At 33.6% G+C, this 12,189-nt stretch overlaps 1 protein-coding gene across 2 annotated transcripts in view; it reads right to left on the reverse strand.

Annotated features, from left to right (window-relative positions):
* Window positions 1-12,189, reverse strand: part of LOC126968462 (zinc transporter foi) — a 49,446-nt gene that overhangs the window by 25,308 nt on the left and 11,949 nt on the right. Inside the window, exon 1 of one of the 2 annotated variants that reach the window (XM_050813511.1) lies at window positions 7,527-7,705. The exons of the other annotated variant lie outside the window; for it this stretch is intronic. Within the exon in view, the coding sequence (XP_050669468.1) occupies window positions 7,527-7,535 (9 nt within the window). The 5' untranslated portion in view covers window positions 7,536-7,705. Of the gene's footprint in view, window positions 1-7,526; window positions 7,706-12,189 lie in introns of those variants that run through there. 2 annotated transcript variants of the gene reach the window in all.

Below are 12,189 nucleotides of genomic sequence, written 5' to 3' on the forward strand. Positions count from 1 at the left end.
AATTTCTTCGTCACTTGAAGAACTCATTATGCACACGTATTTCTTAACGAAAACCGAAATGATTGTGGTTGCAGCGTGTGTGGAAAATGGTTGAAAGTAGTTTCAAATCAATAATTTCAAAAGGGTTTTGTTGCATTTGCGTTTCAACGTGTGTTCTGGGCCTTAGCGTCCTGGTGAGTACGTATAGGTTTTGAGTTTGGAGTGTAAGACGCACACTAAACTAATATTACTGACCTGTTTTTATCGGTTAGTTTCTTTGAAGCCAATATTTCTTGACCTTCCAGATAACCGCGGCATTGGCAATTCCTCGAGATTTCCAGTATTCCGATACTAAGTAAGGCATAAGGGGATTGTTGTCGAAGCAGTGATACACGAAATTTTTTTTAATGGTCAATGGAAAAGTTGAGCCTTCTGAGAGTTTTATTTTACCCCATTCCAGAACGTTCTCAAGAGAGGACTCAAAAGAAGCTCCAAGCGCCGTCCGACACTGGCGGACCTTTAGTTAATAAATCCTTGTATTTGTGTGATGCGATTCACAAAAAATGGATTCAAGCTCTAAAGGTTGTTGCATCCAATATATAATTTATATTCATACAGTTTATTTTTATTGCTTTTTCAAAAATATTTAATATTTACAACGCTTTTGAACTTTGAACACAATTCATATATTTTATTTGATTTAAAAGAGTGGCCGTTGAGTTTAGCATATGATCTTCTTACGAGCTCTACTTTTTTCGAACATTTGGTAGATTCAGTAAATGTATAGAATTTAACAGAATTTAAAGTATATTGAATAATTTTTTTATGACAATAAAGGACGAAATGAGCAGGACGTTCAGGTGATGGTATTTGATACACCCTGTCCATTACAATGCAGTGCCGCTCAGGATTCTTGAAAGACCCAAAAATTCTAAGTGGCACTTTAATATTGCGCTCGTCACCTTGAGACATAAGATGTTAAGTCTCATTTACCCAGTAATTTACTAGCTACGGCGCCCATCAGACCGAAACACAATAATGTTTACACATTACTGCTTCGCGGCAGAAAAATGCACCGTTGTGATACCCATGATCTAGCCGGCATCTTGTGCAAAGGAGCCTCCCACTGGTAGATCTGTCTGCAGAACAATTAATGAGAAATGTTTATTATTAATGGGGATTAATAAATGGAGGGCTGTTTTTTCTTTCGGTTATACTGCGAAAACTACTAATTCGATCGGAATAATACTTATACCTACCATAAGATGCAGCGTGTTTCAGAGAAAGTTTAGTATATGTTTGTTAAAAGGCATAAAAGGCATAAAAGGCATTTATTTTCTCAAAATTGATTCCTTTAGAATTCTTTTTGATGTCATTTCTTATACTACTAGATACTACTACCGCTTCGGAAACAAATGGCGCTCTGAGAGAGAAGAAGCGGCGCAAGAAACTCTCCCAGCATTCTTTTTTTTGCGCTCTTTTCAATAAAAATATACAATATTGTACAGTCGCTATAAAATAATCACAATCTAGTCCCAGGCTGTCCGATCATTTAGATATTCAGCAGTGGAGTAATAGGATTTACGACAGAGCCATTTTTTTATAAAACATTTAAATTTATTTATAGATAATGCCTGAACAGTGGCTGGGACTTTATTGTAGAAGTGTATACATTTACCCTTAAAGCTATTATGTATCTTATGAAGCCTACTAGAATTAGTTACAAGCAATCCCTTATTTCTAGTGTTATAATAATGAAAATCACTATTAAGAGCAAAAAGGTGACGATTTTTGTGAACATATATTAAATTTTCATAAATGTACTGACAATAAACAGTCATAATATTTATTTCTTTAAATTTTTCTTTGAGAGACTGTCTATAACCAAGCTGATATATAGCACGAACAGCTCTCTTTTGCAGTGTAAACACTATATCAATGTCAGCAGCATGACCCCATAGTAATATACCGTACGTCATGATGCTGTGAAAATAACTAAAGTACACTAATCTAGCGGTCGCAACATTCGTGTACTCTCTAATCTTTCTAACTGCATATGCCGCAGAGCTGAGTCTATCTGCTAGATGGGTAATATGTGGACCCCACTGAAGCTTTTTATCTAACGTGATACCCAAGAAGACCGTAGTGTCCACAAGTTCCAATCTCTGGTCATTTATAAGTACGTTGGTTTGTACCTCCGCTGTGCTTGGTGTAATGAACCGTAAACACTTTGTTTTTTTACTGTTTAGGTGCAGATTATTCGTCTCAAACCAACGCACTATCTTTGAGAGTGCATTGCTTACCTCGTCATCAATATCTGCACGTCGCTTCACTTTAAAAATAAGTGAAGTATCATCAGCAAACAATACAATCTCATGGCTATCATCTACCACAAACGGTAGATCGTTAATATATATAAGAAACAAGAAAGGACCGAGAATAGAACCCTGTGGAACACCTATTCCCACAGGTTTACCCGAAGACCGTTTGCCATTTACATCGACTATCTGAACTCTTTCGCTTAAATATGATTTTAACAGATTTAGGGCTCTATTTTTCACTCCATAATACTTTAGTTTTAGGAGTAAAGTTTCATGGTGGACGCAGTCAAATGCTCTTGACAAATCACAAAAAATGCCCAATGCATCCTGTGACTCTTCCCAGGCGTCAAAGATGTGCTCAATGAGTCTAGTACCCGCATTAATTGTTGATAAGCCCCTAGTGAAACCAAACTGATTTTTGTTCATTAATTTACAAAAATGCATTTGTAGCTGTTGAAGCAAAAGTTTTTCAAAAATTTTACTAAAAACAGGCAGCACTGAAATAGGTCTGAAATTAGCAGGGTCAAAAGAACTGCCCGATTTAAACAAAGGTATAACTTTGCTGTATTTCATGAGGTCAGGGAACACACCCTCATCTATGCATTCATTAAATATTATTGCTAATTCAGGTGCTATAATGTCAAGTATGTATTTAACAATATTAGTCGAATGGCCCCATAGGTCTTTTGTATTTTTTAGGTTAATTAATTTGAAGATTTTTATTATATCGCTACCTGTAACATACTTAAATTTCAAGTCAGTAGAAGATACTGGTACGTGTAATTTAAGCATATCATATGCTGCTTTTGGCGAAGAGTTAAGGTATTTGGTCGTGACAATCGGGATTTCGGAGAAGTATTTATCAAATTCATTTGCAATTTCTATTTGCGAATTTATAACGCGATTATTAATATTTAAACAGATAGAGGTGTTACGGTAATTCGATCTACCAGTTTCATTGTTAATTACACTCCAAGTCGCTTTTACTTTATTATTACTGTTTTTAATTTTATCTGCAATTAAACGTGTTTTCGCTTCATGACAAATTATTTTAAAGAGCTTGGAGTATTTTTTAGTGATTACTTACTCAGAATCTAAATTTTTTTGACTTATAAATACTAAGAAATAGTCTTATCTAAACAAAAAAAACGATAGAGGTATTTATTTGTGCACGCATAACGGAAAAGAATCTGAATATATTCCAATTAAGTCTTCTCAATTTTATATCTTAAACACTTGGCCCTTATCAGAAAAGAAAAATATTTTTATACGCACTACGTGCTTAGTCATTTGTGTACGCGGACGAAGTTGCGGGTAACAGCTAGTTTTGAGTATACATGAATAATTTGAATTTGATCCATCAATTCCTTCAATAGTGGGTATTGATATTAAAATAATCAGTAGTCTTAAAGAAAGGACTAAATCTATACTTACAGATGACAGGATAAGATGGTGCGAGCGAGAACTCCGCATCGGTAATACCGTTCACTCACCGCGGCGGCGTCGACCTTAATGATGAACCGAGTGCGAGTACTTAACTTATGCTGGCATTGGGAGATTGAGGCGTGCAAGTCCAAAAACGTAAAAGCGATACGTTAATCAGAGAATAAATCGATTAATCGTAATTAATCGAGTTGAGTGGCGCTCAGTATCGAATTGACAAAACAGCAATTTAGAACAACACGTATGTTATCACATTGTCGTGTAATCGACATTACACGCCTTTCGCTGCGGGATTTGATGCGGAACTTTTGTCTATAGTTTCATGGCCATTAGCCTTAAGATTCGAATTCTTAAGAATGTTTGAAGTCGGTGCCAAGTACACTCGCCACGCGTGACTTTGAGTGGGATAGCTCCGTCTAGAACCAAACAAGCGGGCAAGCACCGACTTAAACCCTATCAATAGGTAGCACATACGAATAAAAGTATTTTATTAATATTAAAGGTTTTCTATTAAAGATTTTTTGCATAAGAAGTGTATTAAATTAAATCTCTAATAAGTTCTTTTATACTGTTGAGTTTTTGAAGTCGGTTTTTTTAGGGTTGTTTATTCTTATACACAATGTAAGTAACAGGCGTGATACACCAAAACTACTCAAAAAAAACACCAAGTAATGACATGAAGTAAATGTATCAATTTGCATATCCTGCAAATAAGTAGTAAAAATATTCATTTATAATCTATATCATTTAAATATGAACTTAATCTTATTATTTTAATGAGATTCCTATTTTTTTTCTTCTCTTTTGTGTGTGTATGTCATATATACATATGTAATCGTTACGTGTGACCAGGCGATTATTCCGTAACTATTACAGATATCAAAAAATCTTAAACTGATATCGAAAGTAAAACTAATAATAATAAATAATTTACTTAATCAATAAAATAACATCAATAACTTTGTAAAAATCAAACGAGACGTGTTCGAAATTTTCGGCGCTATAAGTTTCTCTTTAGTAATAATATAGCATTAAAATTGTAATTTTGTGACTGTTTGAGGCTAAAATAAAAACAAAAATGATATTAAGCCCTCCTTTACATTTAGTAGGAAATTTTCAATAAGTGAATGAATTAATATATATCATATCGTATTTTCAAATATGAATAACCCCACATTTCGTGACCTTTGCAAAGCATGCATCCATAAAAAGTATTTTATTTAAAATGTAACACTTGGGTTAATCAAAAAACCAAATAATATATTGCTATGCTATTTTAATTATACTTACTATGTATTGGGAGCAATAAAGGAGAGTCGAAAAAAGTCAAGATAGGTACTAACGTTTTAGATAAATATCACTTAAATTGAAACTGTACTCTGACTATGTTTATTTTACTAGTTAGCCACGTCTTTGCAAAGGATGTCAGCAATGACTAGGATAACCATAAGATACATAAAAGTTTTAAGGTTAAAAATTTAAATGTTTTATTAAAATATGTCTCTGTCGTAAGTCACACTACTCCACAGCTGAATATCTAAGCGGACAGCCTGGGACTAGATGTTGATTATTTTTAGCAATAACTTTAGTAATATTTGTATATTTTATTAAAAAGAGCACAGCAAATAATGGTGGGAGACCTTCTTGTGCCGTTTTTAACTCTCTCCATTTATTTTATTTAGTAATTTGGAAATTCCTGACAAAAAGTCTGACATTTCAATATTAATAGTCCGGACATTTTAGTTGATCTCGTTTAGATTTTGTTTCTCGTAAAGATTGAAGACTTATTTGATATTAGTTAATAATATGTAGTTTTATTATTATGTTCCATATAATTAAAAATACAATCGGTGAAGAGTAAGAAGGCGGACAGAATACGGACTAGAGTCTAAAAGTCCGGACATGTCCGGATTAATCCGGACTGATGGTATGCTATGACCACAAGCGCCTTAATCTGCCCTAGAGACGTAAATATGTTCAAGAATTATTGTGTTTCGGTCTGAATGGCGCCGTAGCTAGAGAAATTACTGGGCAAATGAGACTTATAACATCTTTAGCCCTATTCTCATAGCAAAACAAGAATAGATTCGAAGCAACCTTATGTCAAACAGTAAATTTCGAATTCTGTTAACACAAATCGACGGTTCAGTTTAGATCGTTATGAAGTTACGTTCCGATTTAGGGAAATCGTATTAAGATGCGTATTCTCATAACAAGATCGAACGTCAATTGTTGGGAGATTCGTATTCAGCAAAAAATTTACGTTTTGGTTGACTTACAACATCTTATAAGTGTATGTCTTGTATATTCTATTTAAAATAGCGCAAAAAATAATGCTTGGAGAGTTTCTTGCGCCGCTTTTCTCTCTCACAGTGCCCTTTGTTTCCGAAGCGGCGGTAGTGTTAGATGTTACATTAAAAAGAATTCTAAAGTAATCAATTTTGAGGAAATTTATGCCTTTTTATATGATAGAGCATAGATAACCCTTTTAATTGTAGTAAATAGAAATATTTTAGAAGTGACGCGCAATTCGAATACCAATCTAAAGCAAAACATGGATAGGATCGGAAATTACAAGAACAGCACCGTTCTTGTCTCAAAGTGACAGGCGCAGTTGCGAAGCCGCTCAGAATTTTAGGTTCGACCATCGGGTAAGCGTAGGGTTGTCAATTTTTTGCAGAACAAATAAAGAATATAATATTAAGATCAGAGAAATAAAATGAACAGTATTTTACCAAAGGAAAACAGTAATTTTTTGACGTGCTAAAAACATACATTATAGAGTTTCGTTGGAATACCAGACTAAAAGACTTTTTATCACATGCTTATTCTATTTTGTATACGGACAATACGACAAAAAACATTATTTTGTACAGTTTATTTATAGAACAGTTAAAGGTATTATGAACGAGCGAAAAAAAAGTATAATTTTTATAACAGTATTGTTGGTAACCCTAGATATGCATTTGCAAGTATTGTCACATTTCGTCATAGATAAAACTTAATAAAAATAATATTGACATACTTCTACATAAATTATCTTGCCCCAAAGAAGGCATATGCTGTGGATGCATGAGAACGATATATTCAATATGATATATATACATAAGAACATGTAAACATCCATGACTCGGAAACATAACTATATTCATCATTTAAATGTTTGCACCTAGCGGGATTCGAATCTGAGATGTTTAGCTCAGTAGGCAGGGTCACTTACCACTTGGCTATATACGTCGTCAAATAATGAACTTAAAAAAACCGTTTAATTTTGGTAAGGGTTCACTATGTGCATAAAAGGTATTTAATTTGCTCAAAATTGATTCCTTTAGAATTCTTTTTGATGTCATTTCTAGACACTACTACCGCTTCGGAAACAAATGGCGCTCTGAGAGAGAAGAAGCCGCACAAGAAACTCTCCCAGCATTTTTTTTTTGCGCTCAAAAACATTAACCGGTTTGGATTACGGTTTGCAAGCCTTTGGCGACGGATGAACGTGCTCATTAAAAAATAATAACTAGAATTGAAAAGAAAACGTTCAATTTACAATAAGTAATATATTCGTGTCTTGAATATGTTCGATCGTAAAGTATTGAAATTATTCTCTACAGCACAAGGTTAAATACACAACTAAGATATAGAATAATCTACAAAACAAATGAAGCCGTAATTAAATAGAACACCATCTTGCATTTAATACACGATACATAGTACATTAGAATGTTACGAGTAATAAGAGAATAAGGCACGTGTAATGTATAAAACACATTAAAACCTACTTACACAAAACATCACTGTATTCAAAAAACAAACACCACAAACTAACACCGGATTCAAAAACCGAATATTCCACAAGAATTCAAAGTTTCAAATTTAAAATTGGAACGCGAGTCGCGCGAGCGCAACGAACAGCACGATAACCTATCGCTGCGCAGCGATAAGCGTCCGTTACTGCTAACGACGTCTGGCCGCTAGCGTTATTTGTCAAAGAGTAATTACGTAGATGCTACACAGCGACCTTGAGACCGTGCTTCCTCTCGGCCACGTAAATGATGACGACATTGTCACGCCGAAATTATGTAACTGTGTACATTTTCCGCTCCATTTATTTAAAAAAGTATAATAAATGAAATGTGTAAATGCATAAATAAATGTAAATTATGTTAATTTGAAAATTTAAAAAATATACTTTGCAGGTTGAGTTAGGGTTGACTTGGCTTTTTCACGGAAGTATTGAAGTAAAAAGATCATAGATGTACAACATTCATCAAGACTAGGGTAATAATAGCAAATAAAACTATTTTTTTGTTTTATATTTATAAAAATAAATATATGACTTTGGTAAATTTTGCTCAACCTCATCGCGCTCTCTTAGTTGAGTCGAGCCTACTTCACACGAACGTGACAGCATTATTATCATTTCATACCCACAAAATAAAGCCCAACATGCCTAAAAACTTTTGTACTTCAAAAGCACCAGTTGACCAGCACTGCCTAGTGAAAAACTCGAAAAACACGTTTTCCCAGAGGTTGAACTTTGCTAGGTGTGTATGTTTTACAATCTCTGACAACTTTTATAGTTATTTTCATCGAAATCGTTCGAATAGATTACAAAATACGCAAAGTAAAGATACAAAAATATGAACGAGAATTGCTATACATATATTACTAGCAGAATTGGGTAAAGAATTTCGGAACAAAGGGTTTTTTCACATATTGGTCCTAGCTAGATCGGTTTTTTGCTGATTCCGAGAGAAGCAAAATATTGATACTTACATATTAAGTACAAGAATTACACACGATAATATATAAGATAATATAGTACATTAAATTTTCATTGTCAATATTGAGAGCTCTAAGGAGCATTCAAGATGAAACAGAATCTTCAAACATGGTACTCATATTATTAAAAATAAAACCTTCATCCATGTCACGAAAATATTGGCCATGGTCCAAGGTGTATAACAGCAGATAACATTTGCACGTTTCGCAATCGGAGTCAATGATTCATGTCAGTTTAAAATAAATAGTATCAGACCACATCTATTATTATACAAATGCATTTCTAAATATACCCTCATAAATCATTATAGAAAGTAAGATTAAATCTATTTTGATACAAGTGTATTTCTAAATTTACTCCAGATTCTCAACACGACGACGCTTACGACCGGTTTCGTCACATATTCAATACAGAAAGATAACTGTAAGAATATTGGAATGTCGTAAGAGAAACACGTAAAATGGCCCGACAATTTTCTGCAGCCGTTTTCCAGTATCGCCTACACCCCTAAAACTCAATGATTTTTTTTTACTACCGGTAATGCTGACAATATGTTCTGACTTAGTGACTAACCAAACAACGGCAAATTTACGGCGTAGTCTACCTCTATATTCCAGCTCTACACACATTCATGTCGAGAAGACGAGAGGTACCACCCGGACGAATACTGTGGTATCATAATATATCACTTTAAATCAACTATTTTTTTAATTGTTAAAAGTTATTTTTCATGAGCATCATTTTTCATAAAACAGTCTAAAAGGGTCTAATTTTATACACTAACATACACTGTAAAGTGTACATTTCGTAGTCTTTTTCGTCAATTCCCTTTAGTTAAGTCAACTTATATGAAAAGTTATTTGTTATTTTAAAAGTGATATCCCTCACTTCTGGAATTAATTAAACTAAATTTGTAACCAAAATTTATGAACGATGCGTGACTCGAACCTGGGTTGAGCAGGTTATAAGGTGCGGTCGGACCGAACCCGAGAGTTTATCACCGAAAAATAGAGAGTACAGATTAATGTACACCCAAAAGCATGCCATATCTGTTTATTTTATTTTAGTCTAGACATACATTACACTCGTTATATAATCTGTTTACTACCTGCTTTTGCACTGCTCTGTACTTATTACACTCGCAAATTGTTTAAAACAAGCGGGTCGGACTAACGCATTTTGATGGAAATAATATCATGAAAGTTTTGTACTGATTTTTATATTACAACTAATAGTTATACTATTCGTATATTACCAAGGTGCTTTTTCTTCGACTAATTAGACTCCACTATCTATCTGTCTGTCAGCAGCCTATTTCTCATAAACAATATTTGAAGTGCAATTTGTGAACGGAGATACAGCAAGATAGAAAAGGAAAGCGAAAATATTGTTACTGTAACCGATTTTGATTGACAAGTCGTAAACAGTCAGCCACGCTTGACATCTCATTAGTATTTATAATACTAAACCACTAAGCTAACGCATGCATTGACAAATCAAAATTGGTCACACGTTATCGGACTATTACGGCACCTATACAGGGTGTAATCGTTAAGTGTGACGCGAAGTTATTATTCCGTAACTATAACAAATATCAAAAAAGCGGCCAAGTGCGAGTCGGACTCCCCATGAAGGGTTCCGTAGCAAAATAAAAGTTCTTGTAAATTTGATTGACGTTTTGATAATAGTGTATTTTTTTCAATTAAGTTATTGATAATACGATTTTTGACGTATTAAAAAAAACAAACGACTTACTACATCTCGTTCAATCCGATTTTCGGTGGAAGCTTGCATGGTAAATTACATCATATATTATTTAATTTTATCTATCTCTTATTTTAGAAGTTACGGGGGGGGGGGGCACATTTTGCCACTTTGGAAGTGTACAAATACATACATAAGCGTAGAATACATCTACTTACCAAGTTGCAACAGTATAGTTCTTATAGTTTCGGAAAAAAGTGGCTGTGATATAAGGGTTCCGTTTTTTGCCATTTGGCTACGGAACTCTAAAAAGGTATTTGAAGAAGTACTGATATCGAAAGTACGTTACCTACTCAGTAAAATAACATAACTTTTTAAAAATCAAACGAGAGGTATTTAAAATTTTGATATTAAACATTGTAATCACACAGGAAGGACGTCACTATAAAGTAGAAGGATATAAAATTTTGTACTCACAAATTAATAAATATTATTCAATAAAAATATAGTTTTATTACTTTGTTGGGTTAATAAACAGTTTCCTTTACCTTTTACCTAAACTTTTCTACTAATCTCAAGAGTTGTTTGGGAGTGTTTGCACGGACGAGTAAAAAAAGAAGGACTCCGCGCCGTGATATTAGCAAGTGAAGCACCGTTATGCTAGTGGACAATTTTTTCTCTCTTAAATAATCATATATGGCCACAAATACATTAGTATTAGTTATTATATTATAGTATCGTTTTTACACTTTTTCACAACGCACAATGAAATTTTTAAAATATTTTATTGAGACGCAAACTGATCTGTCGCAGACGATGACAATTCTCATAATGGCCGCCTATCGGCCTGTAGTAGTGTAAGTGTGTGCGTGGAGCTATGTATTTACACGTTAATCGGCTTGTTTTGGTGCTACACTTAACAGTGTAGCACCAAAACAAGCCGATAATAAAATAAGAACAATAAAAGAAGAATAAAAATAAGAACTCTGTGTCACCTTACATAACTGTAAGGTGACACAGAGTTCTTATTTTTTTACTAGTCCGTGGAGTGTTTGATATCAAATTATTGGATACTTCTCGATTGATTTTTAAAAAGTTATTGATGTAATTTTACTAAGAATGTAATGTAATTTCGATATCAGATTAAAGTTTTTTGATATCTGTAGTAGTTACGGAATTAATCGCCTGGTCACACTTAGCTATTACACCCTGTATAGGTACACTAGTATATTCTAACGGTTTTATTCGTAATGACTTATTAGAGCTTTATAACATTGCTAATAAATGCTTGTTAAAGATAGTATTCACAATCGCATATGAGACCTATAACGCACATTATCTATTCGATAAAGCTGACGTGACTAACAGTAGCTAGAACCCTTCTAGGAACCTATTTTAAGCCCTCGATAGCAAAAAAACATGACCAATATCGATCAGCTGTCTCTTATTTGACGTTTGTTTTCGTTCGATGTCAGTCAGTTCATAGCTGTTGTTAGTTATCATTCTACAGACTAGGCTCGCTTCTCAAAATTATGATTTTTGAAGTTTGAACTTATTTCGACATTGATTTTAGACAACTGACAAACCATTGACATTGAAAAGATGTCTGTTTCCATAGACAGTTCTTCGTTAAATCATTTAAAACCACGAAATGGCAACATTGCGTACCTACTATTAGAGGACGAATTAGTTATCGGAGGCTTATCAAACGATTATGAATAAGAAATATTATTTATTTATTTATAGGACAACCAGTAGTTGTTACATTCTAATACGCTTAAAATATATCAAATATTAACAAATAATGAGTTGAATGTACAACAAATTAAGGTGTCACAACATGCACAGTCTTTGCTTCCGTGACACCAAGAAAACAATTATATAAAAATAAAGCAAAAATTATAAAATCAAGATACGAATTTGAAAAGAAGAAAAAAAAGAAGAAGAAGAATATTAATC

The sequence above is a fragment of the Leptidea sinapis genome, chromosome 15 (genome assembly GCF_905404315.1).
Source record: "Leptidea sinapis chromosome 15, ilLepSina1.1, whole genome shotgun sequence".
NCBI classification, from domain to species: domain Eukaryota; kingdom Metazoa; phylum Arthropoda; class Insecta; order Lepidoptera; family Pieridae; genus Leptidea; species Leptidea sinapis.